This window comes from Dryobates pubescens, chromosome 25 (genome assembly GCF_014839835.1).
Source record: "Dryobates pubescens isolate bDryPub1 chromosome 25, bDryPub1.pri, whole genome shotgun sequence".
In the NCBI taxonomy this organism is placed as follows: Eukaryota; Metazoa; Chordata; class Aves; order Piciformes; family Picidae; genus Dryobates; species Dryobates pubescens.
This window is the reverse complement of record NC_071636.1, coordinates 9,949,339-9,969,961: the sequence shown is the minus strand read 5'-3', so window position 1 is coordinate 9,969,961 and position 20,623 is coordinate 9,949,339. Positions and strand designations below refer to the sequence as shown.

Genomic DNA, 20,623 nt, shown 5'->3' with positions numbered 1-20,623 from the left:
GGGTCATTATGGTTCAGTTAATGCTGTGTGTGATACTCTAGAAGGTCACAGGAAAATAATGGGAAATCACGCTGTTTTGAGATAGCAGAACACTATCCTGGATTATCCCACACCCAGGTTCTCCACAGGGATGGCAGAATGCGGCAGTCTAGGGCACAGTACCTGCATTGTTGTCATTCCTACTTCCCGTCCAATCAAAATCCTGCCTTCCTGCAGCTTGGCAATGTGAGGATCCTCCAGCTTCATAAAATCCATCACCAGGTCTGTAATGTCAAACTGCCAGTCTGATCCCAGCAGGTAGCTCAGCTGACCCCAAGGGCTGGAATCCTCAGCTACAAACTGTGTGAGGACTCGCACCATGGCGTGCTGGTACTGCAGAGTGCATCCTCTTCCTTTGCGCTCGTCTTCATCCTCATCATCACTGTCTCTGGTAGGTCTTTTAGTTTTTTTTCATAAGGGAATGAAGCACAAAGAATTGTTTTCAAGAACATGAATGAAAATTAACAGCCCCATAAATAACATCCCTCTCTCTTTTTTTTGTTTTTAATTTTTTTTTCCCCAGTCCATTGCTGGTTCATGGCTACCTAGCATGAGGAATGAGCATAGAAATGGACTATTCCACTTTTTCATCCCTAAGGGGACTTCACCAGAGCACTGCACTGTACTCTGTTGCACACAACAGACAAAAGCACAGAAGCAAAGCTCCCACAAATTAATAAATACCTGCAGCTGTCCAGGGCAAAGCAGGAGATTCCAGCACGGCTGGAAAATTCCCTGGGGAAAGATGCTGCATTTGCAGTGCAGGTGCTGCAGCTATTCTTGCTGAGAGTTAAAATCAACTCCATTCATTTTACAAAACCACCCAAGATTAGCAGCTCAAACTCACCTTTTGTTGGAAACAACTGGGACTCGCCAGCCTTTTATTTGGCTCAGTTCTGTGTCCGAAATGTCAATCTGAAGAGGCAGGCGTGGAACCCAGACGGTGATTTGCAGAGGAGCACTCAGATACTGATAGGTGAAGTTCACAAGTGCATTCACCTTGCCTTTCATTTCTTTGCCATTGACAAAAACATAGTCACATCTGTCAGAAACCTAAGGGGAGGAAGAGAGAGAAAGAAGAAAAGGTAATCACTGAGACAAAACAAGCTCAAAGTGTAACCCTGGCATCTTGAAACCAAAAGCAAAGGAAAAAGGCTCCCTTCTCTTTATGCATATTAATGATGGCCTTTTACAATGGGAGCAGCTGAACACAAAAATCCTTTATTGGCTCAGGAGGCATAATTATGCTGGAGATGCCTAAAGACTAGATACTATTTATGAAGCTGGTGGCTGATTTGCTGTTTGTTGTGCAGTGAGCTGCTAGTCCATGAGAGTACTGTGGAATTTATAATCAGCAAGGCTCCTTCACGGCTTGGTCAAGAGGAACCCAGCAAACCACAACAGGTCTCAATAGAAGCAAGCAGCAGATCAAAGCTCTACTCTGATGAGTTCCTTCATGAGGGGTTGGTGCAGCTTTCAGTTGTCAGTGCAAAGCTAGTGGATTTTATCCACTGAAGACTAACAGAAGCCTACTCATCTCCTCCACAATAAATATTATCTGTTTATAAATGTTTACATTTTGATTAAAGCTGTAAAGTGTCTCTAAACACTGCAGTAGATTTATCATTAACATGTAAATGCTGCCCTGAAATATAAGCAAGCATTATCATAGTCATGTAAGAGTTACATCAGTAATCACTTCTTTAATCAATGTTGTAATTTACAGACCATTGAGTTTTCTCATTTATTACATTACCGAGTACTAGTGATAAAATCACTCCTGGATATATAAATCATTAAGAGGGATGCAGATAGTATGAAGTGACTCCATGTGATAAAGTCATTGTCATATCTATTCCTAAAGGTGTTATAAATGTCTGGGGAAATCCTGTGGCACATTAATCATACACTAAGTGGCGAGCAATGGGAGCTGTTACGTTAGTAAATGAGCTGATATGTCTGCAGAAATTAACAGTAAACCCAGCAGATCTCTTCAGCTCCTGCTTCTGCTCTCATCCTGTCAGCATTCTATTTCATCACCCCTAAGACTATCATTACTGGTGGCAATGTACCTCCTCCACCTGAACACATATTATCACCTGTTCCCTTTTATCCCCACTCCCATTCCCAATATAATTTTGTTCCAATTAAGATTATCAGATGGAAATGCTAATGTCCCCAGGCTAATCAAACAGACGGATGTCCTCCATGACCACACGTACAGGAGCTAAACTCTTCTCAGTTTTGTGTCCACAGACACAAACAGACCCTGTTTGCAGACTCTGTCAGGCTTAGGCACTGTTCACATTCTGGTAAAGTATTTGATGGCAAGACTGCAAAAGGAAACTTCAGAGAAAGTAATCCAAACATTTCTGTCATTCATTTCCTATGAGGGATGCTGTAACTGGGCTCTGTTGCTTGAAAACTGCTGCACACTACAATACCTGACTCATCTATCTGTTTAGGCTTCTCCCTCAGAACCCAAGGCTTCTCCTTTCAAATCCTCAGATGGTAGAAATGTCTTCATTTTATTACTATACATGTCATACCCTATTTGTACATATATTCACTTGAACAGCAATACAGAAAGAGGTTTAGTTCATGTTTGGCTGTTTCAGAATGGCCTTTTGATATGATCTAAAAGTATGATGCATCAAGAGGTGCATAATGTGATACATAATACCAAGCATTAACTCAGAATTCTTTCCTAGGTGGGCTGCTCTTTGTCTCTGGTGCCACTGCATCAGCTTCACCCTGGGAGAGGAAACATCATGAAAATGTTTCTCATGAAAACAACTCCAACTGCACAGGCAATCACAGACTACATCTCAGTACACAGCTACTAGAACACATTGAGGGCATTCAGCTCCTGTATGTGAGCAGCTGATGTCTAACCAAGCCTGTTGTCTCACTGCTGTCTCAGCTGCACAGCAACAGAAATGGCCAGTGGGCGACTGTCATCTCTGGAGGCTTGGCAGTGTTACTACCCTTCTCTCTGAAGGTGCCTGGGTCTCTCCACAAAAGATGGAGACTTTGAGACGTATCTCAGATCAGATACTAATTCTTAAATGGCTGAAGTGAAAAGGGAATTCACATCTAAATAATATCCCATGTATGAATATTACCTATGGCACAGGATCCTCGATGAAGTTCAGAGTGCAAGAAAGTCCTGGCTGACACAGACTCTAATTTCTGTTTTCACCTGTAATCTCAGGAAAGTAATTTCAATTCTTTCTGTCCATTTTCTCCCACTGGTGCAAACAACATGACCCAAGGAGCCTTAGTCAGCAACAGTCAGAATGCTGCACTGCGCTTGGTGCACAGAACTACATCTAGAGCCAACTGGAAAGCAGTGTGTGAGCTCAGGGGAGAAAACCCATGTCTGGAACATATGACAAAGCAGCTTCATACAGGCTCTTCTTTCCTTAACCCTATCTTCCCTTGAGCAGAAGTTTTTGGGAGGATTGTCAGTAAGATCTAATTAAATTTTGCTTGGAGCAGTAACCATTGCCGTCCTGAAAGTGGTCCCATCCCATTAATTTCTATGGAGGTGATTCCAAAGATGAATGAACTTCCTGAGTTATTTGTACAAGTTGCTTATTTCTGCAGATAGCAAACCACATGCACATGCTGACACAAGATTTGTGATAACATACTCAGCTTCAGACTGACCAAGTTTGGTCTAGATGTAGGATTTAATAGTATCTAAAGCCCAGTGTTGTTAGCAATGGAACAAATGTGACTGCCAGAGAAAAACCCACAATAACAATAGCAGCAAAACTGCAATTCCTAAATGGTTCTGGGCTGAGATCCAATCTCCATCTGTATTTGTAAAGCTGCTATATGCCTTCCTGGGTATGCAACAAACAAATGGCTAAACAAATATATACAGCATCCTGAGGAGATGGCTGCTGTAGCTACCACACAGCCTGCAAAATTGCTACAGGTTAGTATTTATTGCTGGCAATGCATCAGCAATAGTGGCAAGCCTTTATGAGTTGCTTTGAGAAAAACATGACTCTTTTCACCAAGTACAAGCATTGCTAATGTCCTTACACGTGCTCTTTCTTCTGTCCTCCATTTCTGATAAAGAGGTAGCACACAGAGAGTGCAGAAGGAGCAAAGCTGACATTGTGTTGCATTGTTGCGTGCATTTGAACTTACGGCGCTTTCAGGTAGCCATTCCTGGAGCAACAGTGATTGCTTTGGATGAAAAAAGGCAACAGACTTCCCAAACAGTACTATATATGGGATGAAAGGGAAGAAAGCATCTCAGTGTCCAGTTCACAGTGTGTATGTGTGCTGTCCATATGTACAGGGTTAAGAAAACTTCTCAAGAAATGTCCAATAAAGCTATTCCACAGTCTATGGCTTCTGCAAGCAAAACTTCCCAGCTAAGCTTACAGCTGTAGCAGGCTGGCAGAGTAAGACCAGGTGGGTTGGCTTGCCTTGCCCTTTTTTCATGTGGCATCACCTAAAAAGAAACTACAAAGGATTTCTCAGCCTTGGAGAACAAATACAGATGTCCTGATTCTGCCACAATTCACCTCTGTTAAGGTCTAACTTGTTAAGCAGACACTTCTCACCAGAAAAAGGAGAGAGGTTATGTGGTGCTTCAACAGCCCCCCCTTAGCTCAGATGAACTCAAATGCGAATAACAACACAGTCAACTTCTTGTGGGATATTCAGTGCAGACTTGGCAAAACTTATTTTGAGCTGATCTCATCTGTGGGTAAAAGAGATGGAAACACAGGACTGGTAGGGACAACCTGAAACACTGTTGCATAGAATAACAGAGAAAGGACAGAAGGGAGATTTAAAAGAGTAATAAACTCAACTGCATGATATTAAAACCCAAATTCTTTTTAATTAAAAAAGTATATTAGTTTCATTGGGTTTTTTGCTAGATAAAAGCATCTCTCTGTTTTCCTCCAGGGTTTTGCAATGCTCTGGAAGGTCAATGAGCAGTACAATGACCAGCTCTCATCTGTGAGTCCTGCCCACAGTAGTCTAAGGAAATTAGAAGGAGGCGACTCTGTGAACAGTGATCTGTCTCTCATCTCCTGTAGTATTTATGCTTTTACTATGAAAACGTCTTCCCTCTGAAAATGCTTTTTATCTTTGCCATCAGAAGAAGTGAGAAATGATGAAGGGAGAGCCTGCTTAGCCACCACCTTTAAGTGATTGGGTTTTTTCTATTCTGTGTAGAAGATCATCAAGAAGTTTTGCATTTTAAAGAGCTTTCTGATGCTATTTCAGCAGTTTCTTTCATTATTAAGCTGCATTCAGCTACTTTCCCTCTTTTTTTCCCCTATTTTTCTAACTCCTCTCTCCAGATAAAAACTACCATAAAGAATCCAGACAGCAAAAGACAGGAAGAATAGGGAAGGAAGATGAGGAGGCAGGGCTCTGGGGAGACATTACTGCAGCCTTCCAGTGCCTAAAGGAGCATACAGGAAAGATGGAGAGGACTTTTTACAGGGGCACGCAGTGATAGGACAGGGGCAATGGCTTTAAACTGAAAGAGGGTAGATTTACATCAAATGAAAGGAAAATATTTTTCACTGTGGGGGTGATGAGGCACTGGAAGAGATTGCCCACAGCAGCGGTGGATGCCCCATCCCTGGAAGTGCTGAAGGCAAGGCTGGATGGGGCTTTGAGCAACCTGGTCTAGTTGGAGGTGTTCCTGCCTATGGCAGGGGGGTTGGAGCTGGATGATCTTGGAAGTCCCTTCCAACTCAAACCATTCTGTGATTCTATGATTTTTGTTTGTCTTTGGGTTGTGTTTTTTTTCTCTCTTTCTTTTTTCTTTCTTTCTGAGACTGTACTTTTGTGCCCCTTTGTAACAAAGGCCGTTACCTTTCTAAATGGCTTGGATAGATTCTCTCTGCAACAAATCACATTTTACTGAGCTGACAGAGAAAACTGCTGTTGAGAAAATACTGCCTGGGAATCAAGAAGCACTACCTATGGCACTAAGTGACTGTGATGTGGGGAGTGGATGCACCTTTCCATGTGGTAAGGAACAGATTAGATGCAGTGAATATTAAGGAGATTCCTAGTACTGTTACCAATCTGGGTCTCCCTTTACTTATTCCTTTCAGATTAAGGTCTTGATCCCACCATCACCTCTTTATTGCAGAATTGCAAGAAGGGAGCATGAGCAGCTTGAGGTCATCAGGAAGGATGTGCCTTGGACTCAGCAGCCATAAAGGTGCTGCTGACTCTTGTGCAAGAATATAGTTTGTTTTTTTCCCTGGGTTAAATTCTGGTACAAATGCCTGAGAAATCTTCATTCAAATACTGGTGGAGGCAGATAGCTTACAAAAGACAAATGTCATGTCAAATATAAGTTAAGACTGTCTTTCAAAAGAGGGTGAACTCAAAACACTGTTTGTTCTGTCTGCTATCTGTTGTACACAGGAACAGAAAGAACAACAACTGTAAAACCTAAAAATAAATGAGAAGTACTGACTCTGTGAGTCCAGGCTACCCTAAGCTTGTTTATTCTCCTGCAGGTTTTCACATCTGGAGATAGCAGCCCAGTTTCTGAAGGACAAAGAGAGAAAATTTTAATATGGCAATCCTATCAAGTTCATGAGCACTGAAAATGTGTGATGTAGAAGTCCATTATCTAGGTAGAAGTCTGTGTGGTTTGCCTTTAACTAAATACCCTGAGGTTTTAAAAGTCTCAGAACTTCAAAACTGAACAGGAATAAGGAGGTAGGATAATGGTAGATGTCCTGCTTGGATCCATCAGGTTCAGAATCTTGTATTTTGTTGTGCCAACCCATTTACCCATTTCTTTTACACTAATGTAAATGTTGCTAAAATATTAAAAAGTTACATAAATGTTTAAATATTTATGAAAGCAGTTCCAGGAGCAGAAAGATTTCCCCCCCTTTCCCCCCCAGTATTTCATAATGGAATCTCAATTTCAATGAAAAAATGCACAGGGTGATTAGTAAAGAATAGTGATGCTCAGCACTTTTCAAATATATGACACTCCCAAGTCTTTCAGCTCAGTCTCATCACTCTTACATACCAGAAGGGCAATTGAAGCTTGTGGAGGTTAAGCTTTCTGAACAAATTCATTCATCCCATTATGGAACAGAGAACACCAGGATGACTTATCCACTGACACATAATATATAGAAAATAATAGGCAGTGATAATCATTCCATAAGCTTTTTGGACAGTCCTTTAGAATTCTGTAGCATTCATGCCTTTGCTGTAGAATTTCTTCTAAGATTTTTACATATTATTTTTTTTAACAACATCCTCTGTAGAAAGGGAATTATCCTCTATTAAATCCTAGAGGTTTTGTGTGAGACTCTATATGGCTCTCTAGCCTTGATTCCAATTAAACACCATGGGTTTATTCAAATAGGAACTTCTATGTTACATGAAGATTCATTGACAGCAACTGCTTCATAAGAAGAACTTCAATGCCTGGCTGCGTAATCCTGAACAATCAATAACCTGCTACTGGAAAATGGAAGCTGTCTCAAGGTCCATGCTATTCTTCTTCTTATTTCTTTATTTATTTTTTTCATGTTAAACTATTTCAGTGTGGTAAGAGTTAAAGCTTCAGACCTGAGCTCTTCCATGATCTCTGGAATGATATTTACAGCTTACAGACACTGTTAGAACAGCCTTTAAAATGGAAGCATCCATTACAGGAGTTGCTAATTGCTGGTGTAACTTGACTTGCCATTGACAACAACTGAAGCTGTGCTCAGTGACTCAGAAAGTGAAGCCAAAAACTCCCTCCAGCATAAAGGTAAAGGCAGCAATGCAGACTTAACACTGCTAAGACTGTCATCTTCATAAATGAAATGTTTGATTTTTCACATTGTGGGCAAGAATAGCCCTGAGAGTTGTTTTCCCCTACAACCCACCAAAAGCAAATGTCTGGCTGCAAAAAAACCCATAAGGGACATTTTTGTCCATGTTTTCTTTTTCTTTTTTAAATTTAGTGCATATATATACCTGCACACACACACACACACATGTGTTGGGTACCTAAACACAGCTTGGTTTTTGCACTTTATTTGTGGCAGGAGCATAACTATTTTTTTATTATTATTTTTTTGAGTTGTGCCCCTTAACAGGGGAAGCCTGAATACAGGCAACTTTTTTGTTTGGTTTTTTTTTTTTTTTGCATGCTGGAATGCTGGGACTACAAAAAATTAGTGGTTACAGCATTAGAGATGTGTGTGTGTGTGATGGGGGAAATGGGGCAGGGTCCTGGCTTACACTTCATCAGCCAGCTCCCAGTGGTTTGATATGTGAGATCCCTTCTTGGCAGTCTGTCGTGGGCTGCAATAGAGAGGTTCAGAATTGCAATTAACCACTATTGCTTTGTGCAAAAGTCTGCAGGTTTTGGATTTGTAATTTATTATTATTTTTTTCTAAGAGTTTTGGGTTATGGGTATTTTTCCCCCCACTCACATGCACCAACTTCTCAATTCCCCATCTCGTGCTTTTTTGGCTGCACACCTGAGCAGGAGGCCGGAGGTGAAAGCAGCCATGCTCTCCTTCAGTGCCTCACTGAGAGATTGGAGGTGGGCAGCCCTGTGGTTTCATCCTTCATTGGCTTTTCCCAACCCCTTCAGTAGGAAACAACATCCTTACAGATGGGAATAGAGAGGTCTGGGGAGAAATTATGACTGTGCTTATCCCAAGAAAGGTTGGACCAGATGATCCTTGAGGTCCCTTCCAACCTGTGTTCAAGGATTCTATGAATTTGTTTCCTGAAATAGATGAGGAATGATTACTCCCATCCTGGAAACTGTGATGAGGCAGCAGGGCAGGTATCACACTTTAATAACTGATATAAGCCTCATTCTGCTTCTCTTACAACTGTCTGTCTCCAGTTGTCAGTGGGCTTGTGCACTGGTGCTGCTCAGTGCTTGTAAACAGCTGCCACATTCCAAACTCAGCTTCAATCCCTGAGATCAGTCCTCAGGCAAAGTTCCCAACAACCTGCACTAATAACATAGGATTGAGCCCTGAGCACTGAAGGAGAGGAGAACTCTGTAAAATCAGGGCCATAGTTTAGAAGCCATTTGGACCCTCTTTGCTGGGAAGGGTCTGCATTTTCAGTATCAGCAGTCAGATTAGCAAAATGAAGTTGAAAACCCCCAAAGCTAGAGAGCATTTCTTAGGGAAAAGGCAGTACATTATCTAATCTCATTACAGAGATTTTGCTGGCAGCTTTGCAGAGCAGAACCAGTACATTTCACTAACTGAATATCATTCACTACGACAGAACTGAGAGAGTAAAAGGGGCACAAAATGCCAGCTGAGACTGCAGGGCATCTCTTTGCTCCCAAATGACCAGTTTTTGAAGCTGAACTGTAGCTGTGCTGAGCCACAGGAGCTCTCTGCAGAGAGCATTATCACGTAAAACAGAATCTGTCTTGTTTTGTGCACTCTCCAGTCAAGTAATTTGTAAAAATGGGGCCAAACAGCAAGTTTGGCTCCCACTCACTAGGGATACGCCAGGCTCTGCATGCAGCATGGCCCCAAATATCTTCCTTCGTAAAGCAGGACCACAGGGGGAATGTAGGGACTTTTGCTTCCATCCATGCATGCACTTGAGACAGCAGTTGCACATTTGAGAACATCACAATCTGAGTAATTTTCTAACTTAATATGTATCTACAATGCACAAATTCACAAGCTGTAAATCACAACTATTGGCAGAAAAGGAAAGGAGAAGGGAACCATCATTTCTTCTGACTCTGTCACTCGAGCGAAAAAACTGCTTATCTCCCCATCAGATCTACAGCTGTCACAAGAACTGAAGTTATTTCTTCCATATACTTTCCTGGTCTTGATCTTTCAGCTTTGAAGTTGGTTTTGAAGCACTTTCTGTGGAACTTGAGGCACTGCTATTGCCACTCAGCTTTGGTGTTTTTTTCATTTGGGTTCTCCATCCTGACATCACTAACGCAGGTAGTGAGCTGGGTGAAGGCACGAGATGATAGGGAAAGAAGTCTGAAAGGATATGGTTTAGAAGTTTCTTCAGCTGCCCTTGAAAGTTTTGCATATTATGTGATGGCAAGGTATTTACAACTTTTATTGCTGAATTTAAGTACCTCAGACCATGTCCATTTTGAGTTTCAATTTCCACAGAGGCTGACTGCTTGGGAGTAGTGGTATACATAAATGATATAACATCTTCTGGGAAAGCTCCCCATATTGCTGGCCTATATGCTGTATTTGCATCTGACAGAAATGTGTGGTAAAGCTTCATCTTTCTAAAGCTCCTCTGAAGCTTTTCCGCTCTGCTGATGTATATTGATCCTAGTAAATCACAGGACTGTGAAAAGTATGGAGGAGGGCAAGGAGGTGGACTTTCTATTTGCAATTCTCTTCAGAATATAACATAACATATTAGATTCACCAGAATAAAAGCCTGCAAAGTCACAGGGCTTCAGAACAGCAAAACAATGGAGTCTCCACGCTGTGACTTTCTTTCCCAGTTTTAAAGCTTTTCAGCTTCACACAAATCACAGGAACACATAGTATCAGAAGAGGAAAAAGGAGCCATCAGAGGAATAGGCTGCTGGGTTTGGACTAACAAAGGGATACAGGGTCTGCTTTTGAGGGCTTTCCTGGCTCTGTTAGGGTGTGGTGAGTAGCAACTGTGTTTGTGGTTCATCAGCTACCCAACATAAACTTCAGGAAGGTTGTCTGTGGTTACTCTTGAGGGCATCTGCACCATTCTGGGGATATGACAGAGCCTGCTAGTGTGCCCTATAGCCCTGCACAAAGACCCTAGCTCAGGATTCAAAAGCAGCATTGCTGTGCTGGCTCTCAGCATGGTGTCTCATGGACTGAGCTTTTAGATCCTGATTCTGGAGCTAGCCAAAGGAAAACTTGCAAGCCTGAGAATGAATACAGAGGCACCTTACAAGGAGGAGTCCAACTTTTCTACATCACTTTCAGTAAGTTATACAACTACTTTATTTTTAAAATGAGAATACTGCCAGTTTTGACTGTGTGGGCTGAAGCATCTGAAAGGGGCATTAATCCTCCATGAGCAGCTGCCTGCATATTACAGTGGAGGAGGACTGGCTGTAGGTGCTGTTGTTTAGATTGACCTCTCCATGCTTGTAGGACTGCCATAAAACCACAGAAGAGAGCATTACATTAAAGTGACTGAACAGAATATGGCCTCTCTATTATTAGGCCACGCTCAATTCCTGGAAAGCCCATCCAGTGTGACTTTGCATTTCTCCCTTTGTTTTACAGGATTGAGATGGGAATGAGACCCATTTTAATCACAAGTTTATCTACCTACTTGCTATTCAGCACACTCAACTCTACAACAGTTGCACCTCCCTAACCAACTCCAAATAGAGGTTTATTTGAGCTGAGTAAAAAATGAGCAATAAATCAATTGCATTATATTCACCATAGGAGCTTTTCATTGGAAGTTAGTGTTCTACCCTGATGAAAAGAGCTGGTATGAATAACCAGTTCTTTATAGCCAGCCCCTTGTTTTTATTTTTTCCTATAGCTTGCACTTAAAAACATAATGTGAAGCCCTAAATCCTCTAAGTCTTGAAGGCTTTGCAATAAAGCCCCATATGTATGTGTATACTGAGGTGCAGAAACACAATGCAAGTTTGGAGCCTTACCCTGCCCCAGTGCAACAGGAGCTGAAAGGTGTGTGTGGAGAAATGCAATGTGCCTGTGATGTGCCAGGGTTTCTGATGGGCAAAAAGTCTTCTGAAACTCTGCTTCCCCTTGAAATCATCATCTGCATCACACTTCATCACAACCCACCATATCGTTATCTGCCTCCAGATGCTGCTGGTGAGAAAGTACAGCGACAAAATGTTAGATGCCATGGGAAGCTTTGTTTTGAGCAGATTTGCCTTTCCTCTGAGATTCCCCATTTTTATATTTTGGCAGTATCTGTTATAATGTTTCACTGAACCAAGTACAATTATCTCCAAGCTATGTTTAGGACCAGAGGTACAAGATCAGTTCTGTAGTGCTCATGGTGCAACATTTCATTTCAAGAGGAAAAGAACCACATCTTGAACTAGCCTTGTGGAGAGCAACACAGCAGATATCTAGGCCCTTCTTTATCAAGCTTGAGGATTTCCATATCCTTTAGCACTGCAGTGGACCAGGTAAGAACAGTCACACCCTGATTCCCATTCATGTTCATACAGGTTTTATATGTACAGGTTTATATATGTATTACAGCACTAGCACTTTTTGTAACATAACACTTCACACCCTTCCATCACAACAATATTTCTGTCAACACCTGTTCCCATTCCCTGGGAACTTCTTTTGCTCTCTTGTGGTTTTATGTCTAGAAAGTTCAAAGGCATCGAGGGACCAGCTGAGCCCTTACAGATTGGAGTCAGAGTAAGCACCTTTCTGTTTGGTGCCTAAACAATGAAAGGGCATCCATAGGTCTTAGTTTTGTTAAACCTTTTTTTCCTTTTTCTGGAATAGCCATAGTACCTTGATGAGAAATTAAGAAGCCTTAGAGACTTTCCCTCAGCATTTAAACTTCATGGTGAGCCTTCCTGATAGATTTAATGAGTGCAGGACTGAGTCTGAAAGAGTTCTCTAATAGCTGCCTATAGTTCAGCTACTCAGCTTGGCCCTGCATTTAACCTACTGGTAGAAAAGTCACTAACTCAACTTCTAATAAAAATGCCCATGGATGCTGTTAACTAGTGATTCCTCTGCCCATCAAAGTGAAAACAGTGCTTCTGTATTTAGTTCTAAAAACATTTCAAGTTTTGCAAGTACTGGAAAGAAGGAAGAGGACAGTTGAACTTGTCCAGAGAAGGGCAACAAGGCTGGTGAGAGGCCTTGAGCACAAGCCCTGTGAGGAGAGGCTGAGGGAGCTGGGATTGTTTAGCCTAGAGAAGAGGAGGCTCAGGGGAGACCTTATTGCTGTCTACAACTACTTGAAGGGTGGTTGTAGCCAGGAGGGGGTTGGTCTCTTCTCCCAGGCAACCAGCACCAGAACAAGAGGACACAGTCTCAAGCTGCACCAGGGGAAGTTTAGGCTGGAGGTGAGGAGAAAGTTCTTCACTGAGAGTGACTGCCCATTGGAATGGGCTGCCCTAGGAGGTGGTGGAGTCACCATGCCTGGAGGTGTTCAAGAGGGGACTGGATGTGGCACTTGGTGCTATGGTTTAGTCATGAGGTCTGTGGTGGCAGGTTGGACTCGATGATCTTTGAGGTCTCTTCCAACCTTGGTGATTCTGTGATTCTGTGACTGAAATGTCTTTGTAACTAAATAAACTGAAGAGTTTGAAGTATAGCTATTTGTGTGGGATTGGATACACTAAGACAATAGCAAAGCATAATCTAAATAACAAAGTGTTGATGACTTTTCATTAATAAATAGGGTATTGTGAAATGGTCCCAGATACACAATTTTAAAATAAAGTATTACAATTAATACACAACTCTCTAATTTATCTGTTATGAATACATCCATCTGTTAGCTTCTTTACTGCCAAAGAGAGACTTTCCTGCATCATGTGCTACCCAGCATCCAGACTGACCTTTACTGTGAACAGACTCACAAATGGACAGCAGACAACTCGACAGGAGTTTGTGTCTATAGAATAAGAATTAATTTCATTTCATAAACTGTTCCTGCCACAAATTGCAAAATCTCTGAGACATTTATGAATCCTAAATGACTATTCCATGTGAGTATGTTCCCTTATGTCAGCAGTATTCACCATAAAGTTACTCATGTGTGTAAATGATTACTGGATTGGGCCTTTAAACAAGATGTGTAACCTTGACAGGTGTCATAAGTCCCATCACTATTGCTCTGAAAGTGTTGATACCAGCAGTAGTGCCAGTCTTTTCCAGCTATTAAGTTAGAGTTCAGCCATAAAGCTCTCTACTAAGATTTTCAGCCCCCAACAGTTTACTGTTGCTTTGATCTGGGATTTTGTTTCAAGTCACTGTGACAAGAGAGGGACAGCTGTGAACTGTCCCGGAATTTAGCTCCTAACGGAAATTCCTGACGTGCTTGAAGTGGCCTTTACCTGGAGTTAATGTCATCCCCTACTCATCAATCCCAATGAAACCAAGAGCCCACTGTTCATTGACAACTACTGAGGGACATCTTAAAGGTGGGATCCATGTTTCTGTTTCCAGTAACAACCAAAGTATATGCACATCTGGATTAGTGCTATCTGAATCCATGTTTTGGTCTGAATTCATCTCAAAGCTGTTAATGCCTTTTAAAGAGTCAAAGAAACAGTAAATGAGGTCTTTAGAGGGTAGTTCAAGGTTAATACACTGAGACTAGTATCTAGCTTTTCATTTACCAATTATAAATAACAGCAATATGAGAGGAACACAATACCATTTATACAGCAGTCCCTCACATACATGAAGGAAAAAGCTAGTCTAAGAATCATGAAATACAACCCAGGTTATTCTACACGTTGGCCACAACAACCCCGTGCAGTGCTAGAGGCTGGGGTCAGAGTGGCTGGAGAGCGGCCAGGCAGAAAGGGACCTGGGGGTACTGGTCAACAGTAAGCTGAACATGAGCCAGCAGTGTGCCCAGGTGGCCAAGAAGGTCAATGGCATCCTGGCCTGTAGCAGGAACACTGTGGCCAGCAGAAGCAGGGAGTTCATTCTGCCCCTGCACTCAGCACTGATTAAGCCACACTTTGAGTACTGTGTCCAGTTCTGGGCCCCTCAGTTTAGGAAAGATGTTGACTTGCTGGAACGTGTCCAGAAGGGCAAAAAAGCTGGGGAGGGGTTTGGAGCACAAGCCCTATGAGGGAACTGGGGTTGCTTAGCCTGGAGAAGAGGAGGCTCAGGGGAGACCTTATTGCCCTCTACAACTTCCTGAAGGGAGGTTGTAGCCAGGTGGGGATTGGTCTCTTCTCCCAGGCAACCAGCATCAGAACAAGAGGACACAGTCTCAAGCTGCACCAGCGGATCTTTGGGCTGGATGTTAGGAAATTCTTCATAGAGAGAGTGATTGGTCATTGGAATGGGCTGCCCAGGGAGGTGGTGGAGTCACCATCAATGGAGGTGTTTAGGAAGAGACTGGAGGGCGTGCTTGGTGCCATGGTTTAGTTGATTAGGTGGTGTTGGATGATAGGTTGGACTCAATGATCTCAAAGGTCTCTTCCACCCTGGTTAATTCAATTCAATTCAATTCAATTCAATTCAATTCAATTCAATTCAATTCAATTCAATTCAATTCAATTCTATTCTATTCTATTCTATTCTATTCTAAAAACATAATAAAAAATCCTTGAGTTCATAAGCACTGCCAAGTATTTTCAAACTACAAACATCACAAGATATTGCCAGTCTCCTGAAACTGTGGCTCTTCTTCGCAGCATGTAACCACATCTATTCTAGCCGCCAGTGACCTGGGAACCTAGAGCATTATTTGGTCTTGTGCAAACCGCACAAGCACCAGCAAAAGCAGCCATGTTCCACTTGAATTTCCAGAGGATGTGAAGGAGCCTATGCCTGCAGCTGCAATTACTATTAATGGATCCAGATATATGGGTCCTATTGGTAAATTCCAGCTTAGCAAAGTAAAATCTGACTGTTGCTACACTTTTAGTGCTGTAATAAATTGTGTGTCCACTTCTTTAAAAGGTTGGACCACTGTGTGAAGGTCTAGAGCTTTCAAAGACTTTGAAAGTTCATTAAATCAACTGTAAATTTGGAAGTAAAGAGCTGAAACTGTGAGACAATAAAAAAAAAGTAAAAGGAGCAGTAGTCAGCAGATTAAGACAGGACACAAACCGTGCACGGAGCTGCCTCAGACCACGCTTATCACTGGGGAAACTATTACCTGTTATTTGTAGATATATCTAAGGTTTAGATTTCCATTGGGCTTTGTTACTGAACATAATGCAATTGCAGCCAAACTGAAGCCATTGTAAAAACTGATATAAATAAGCTTTTATCTCATGGCCACTCAAATTGCTGGGCAGAAACATTACCTTTAGGCTCTTCATATGAGCCTAATAGACAAATATAAACAGGCATTTATTTGGTGACTAAGTATTACAAGCCAAGGCCTAATAAATATTGATCACCTTCACCTTCTCACCCAAATCCCAAATTATCAGAAATTCCACACAACTGAAATCAAACAAAAAGATCTGTGTGATCCTCTAGTTGGTAACACATCTGAGTATTAAACAGCTCTCATCAGCAACTCTTTTGTTTTCTTAGTCTGTGGTTTAAACTAATCTACAGTCTTTCATCCCTGTAAACATGTATTGGATCTGCTATGATGGGATACTCAAGAAGAGGCACTGTAAACACATGCAGATAATCTCTGTTGAAGGTACCATGATCTTTTCTCAAGAGATGCAACTTATGACTGGACTTTTTTTCTTCTTTTTTTTTTTTTTTTGTTCCCAACAGAATAAAACTCCCAACAAGGTCTCTAAAAGAGTATTTTACAGAGGAAGATGATATATCCAAAGAACTTAACATAAAAGCTTGATGGGAAAATTCAAAATGAATTAGGATGAAAGGCCGTTGAGCTCCATTTGAAGCTTTCTGAGTGCTTTATAAATCAGAACCAATATGAACATGTCAATTTGACTTGAACCTCAAACCTCATTTCCCCATGTAAAGAAATTTCCTGGAAGCAGGAATATTCTAGATGAAATAAAGACCCCTTTTTCCTTTATGATGAGATGATAAAGCTTTTTTGTCAAAGCATTTCATTGAACTCTATTTTTTAACGGGCTGTATGTTTTAGAGCGGTTCGCACTCGTGTCACAGATGCATCCCTCCAGAGATTCTGCATGTATTTCTAAACACACAGAAGGTAGCTTCTCTCTTCATCTGAGCTACTTCAAAACATTTCTGAAGAGGAAGAAATTGCACCTGAAAAATTTCTCTAGCCGATCCAATAAACACCGTGTGTTAGCCTCCAGTTATTTGTTTCATTGCAACTTCAGAGTGGCCAGACAGGGAGGCTTCTAGAAGCTGCTTTAAAATGTTCTGATTGTGCAGACAGGCTCCATTTTAAGAAACCCTTTTAGTGGAGATAAATTATTTCTATAGAAAATAAAAGAAGAGCACAGCAGGGTCCCAAGTGCTAATAAAGGGACACAGTGCTTCAAGAAAACATTCTTTCCAAACAAATTGTTGGAGACCTGCAATAGTCCAGGCTGTGCTGCAATTACAGCAAAATCCACTCTTTTTTTTTTTTTGGGTAAGATTTGGGAATTTCATTTGTTCCTTGATCAATCTGCTCTGAAGCTATATTTAAAAAAAACCCAACCAAACAAAAAAACCAAAACAACAACACCACCCAGAAATCATTTCTGCAAAAGGATTTTTATTTGGGAAATCATTGTGCTGTCATTTTCTATGCATCATCTGGTGATGTGTAACAAATGCCCATCAGAAATACTTTTTCTTTTCCCTTGATCTGAGTCTTCCTTTGAACAGAAGGATGAGATATTTGGCATTTTCACTGCTGGAAAGAACTCCCTGGAGGTGTTCAAGCGGAGACTGGACATGGCACTTGGTGCCATGGTCTAGTCATGAGGTCTGTGGTGACAGGTTGGACTCAATGATCCTTGAGGTCTCTTCCAACCTTAGTGATACTGTGATACTTGGTGATATTTTGGGAGCTGTTTAAGCAGGATGGCTAATCTGGGTGATCAGAGTAGTCCTTTCCTGAATTTCAGTTTCTTTAATCTGTGAATGCTGTTTTCTATTTCCTATTACGTGGGAATGCAACTCTCCAATAAGGTTACAATCAGGATAAACTAAATTTCAGCTTTTATTTTGATTTGCAATTAGGTGGCTGCCTTAGGAATAAAGGTTAACAGGAATTCATGGAAATTAAAAACTCTGTGAGGCATTTGATATATGGGAGCACTTCAAGCTCCAGGAAACTGGAGAGGTGTTTTTTTGGCTCTGAAGGACCTACTGAAAGCAGAAAGCTTTCTGTAAAAGTCTTCTATAATGGCTTCATTAGTTCAAAGTATAACTATTTTTTCCCACCTACTTGGTTACTGGTATAATAAATGCTTCCACATAAACTCAATAGTGCAGCAGACTGCTGGATCCTGCAAGTTCACAGTTCTTTTATTGCTTTGCATGAACCTACAAACGGCACTGACTGATACGTAACAGTGCAGTGTTACTATTTGTGTATTATACATCCAAGAGAGCTGACAGCATATTAAAGACACCTCATGAGTACCATCACAAAGCCCACAGTGCTATATGCTGTACAATAGTGCAAAATAATAAAATCCCTCTTCAAAAGAGCTTATAGACCAAGGGTAACACCAGCCTTGCTCAAAGACCAGGCTGAGTCCTGTGTGGCAAGTGCAACAGGATCCATGCAGAGCATTGTCTTTGTAGCGACTCCCTGCACCAGGGAGCATTTCCTTCAGGGCTTTGACTACATATGCACAGCAGAAATAGCTGTGTTGCCTTAAGACAATACCAGCTCACTGGTGTTTGTTACTGTATGACATTCAGCTGCAAGTGCTAAACTGATGGGCTGGTTATGTGAATGCTTTCTAGCCTCCTCTGCACAGAAGCAAATTGTTAATTCAAAACAGCTCTCAGCAGAATGTTAAGTCAACCAGGATGACTTTGCATTGCAGTTGCTGGGGAAGGCTTGACCAAACCATTGCACTGATGCAGCCGTGGAGGTGATAAACGCAGCTGGAAAGGTGATAAGGAACATCTGGAGAGGCAATACTAACAGCAGAGCTGGTTTTGCAGTGAATTAACTCTGCACACAGTGGACCTGAGGTGACATTATCAAGGCATTTTAAAATTAGGACACAAATAAAAATGAAACACTGAAATTCTCCTGGAACTCCGTGTGGTGGCTGTGCTGTTGCATCTAACTTTCTCTTTTCTTATAAATCTTTCTCCTTATTCTTTCAAAACAGTTACAGAATTAATTTGCAGGAGCAGATTCAGTGGTTGTCATTTTGTGTATAAAAAGACATGACATTTCAGAAACCAATACATGGCATGAACTTACTTTAATGACGTCTTCATCAGAGGATTTGCACTCCACTGACTCAGAGATGTCTGTCACAGCACTGTTCTCCTCAATGGAGACCACTTTGATGGGCACTGCCACTGTTTTTCCTGTGAGGATTGCGGTGTTCAGAATTTCTGTGTCCTGTACACAAAACAAAGCACAGCCATGTTCAGAGACAGCTAAAGAGATTCCTAAAAGGCAAGCATCAGCTCTTCAACTGGACTTTAAAAAGATGAATTATAGAATCACAGAATCAACAAGGTTGGAAAAGACCTCGAAGATCATCAAGTCCAACCTGTCACCCAACACCTCATGACTACTAGACCATGGCACCAAGTGCCACATCCAATCCCCTCTTGAACACCTCCAGGGATGGTGATTCCACCACCTCCCTGGGCAGCCCATTCCAATGGCTAACAACTCTCTCTGGGAAGAACTTTCGCCTCCTTTTTTACTTTGAGAGTGTTGGAGCACTGGAACAGACTGCCCAGAGAGGCTGTGGAATATCCATCTCTTGAGTCATTCCAAACTCACCCGGACACCATCCTGTGCAACCTGGTCTGAGTGAACCTGATCTAGCATTGTGATCGGACTAGATGATCTCCTGAGCTCCCTTCTGACCCTTATAATTCTTTGATTCTGCAGCTGAAGATCTGATCTCATCTTTGGACAGCTGTAACTTGGTAAAATGTAGCAAAACTCCAGTTTTATTTTATCTGCTAACTACCACAGCCAGCTGCAGCGCACACTGATAAACAGCAAAGAACACGACTGCAGCTAAATTCAGTCCAGACAGGCACACATCACAGCTAGCTTCTCTTTTTAAAGTATGTGGGGATTTCACCAATACTTAGCTTTCAAAACATGAGCTCAGAGTTTTCACTAAACTGGATTTGAAGGGAAATATTTGGGACAGCCTACAAGACTCTCCAAAGGAAGAAAGACTGCTCTTTGAATCTAGGCCCAAAGACAGGGCCTCTCTGTGAACTCTGTCTCTGGAATCGTTTCAAGATTATTTAATTTCCTTTGATATAGCCAATGAAGCTATGTAAGGACTCCAGGAGTAGTTAGTGATGCTGTTAACTGCAGGGAAAATAACAAGGAAATTCGACGCTTGAACTGGGGCCATGGCCTATAAAAAAAAAGCCTTTCAATGCACCATCAACTCTACTAACTCCTGAACTGTTTCAATACCATATTCCCAAGATTCCCATGCAAGAAGAACTTTGAAGTTTTCTGCAGCTTTTCTGCAGCTTTTCTGCAGCTTTTCAACTTCCAATTCTATAAAGTGAATAAAATATTCAGCAGACTCCTCAGCACTAAAGTCACGAGGACTGAAACCACTGATGTCAAGAGTAGCAAAATGGGGCACTGCTACTGTTGATACTGTTTTCAATTCAAGTATAGTGAGTCTGAAATCTAGGTCAGATTTTCTTTTCATCTTGTAATCTGTTATTTCTCAGGTTCTCCTGCAGCTCTTGTAAGAAATCCCAGCAAACTTCAAAAAAACCCACCCCAGTTAAAAAAAGGAATGTTGGCTGTTCTAGAAAT

The 20,623-nt window shown here is 41.6% G+C and overlaps 1 protein-coding gene across 1 annotated transcript in view; it reads right to left on the bottom strand.

Moving 5' to 3' along the window:
• TMEM132C (transmembrane protein 132C) overlaps positions 1 to 20,623 on the bottom strand; it is a 220,752-nt gene that overhangs the window by 11,374 nt on the left and 188,755 nt on the right. The window contains exons 5-7 of the mRNA XM_054173119.1: positions 19,070 to 19,213; positions 887 to 1,092; positions 163 to 436 (exon numbers count right to left, since the gene is read on the bottom strand). Coding sequence (XP_054029094.1) covers positions 163 to 436; positions 887 to 1,092; positions 19,070 to 19,213 — 624 coding nt within the window. The remainder of the gene's footprint in view (positions 1 to 162; positions 437 to 886; positions 1,093 to 19,069; positions 19,214 to 20,623) is intronic.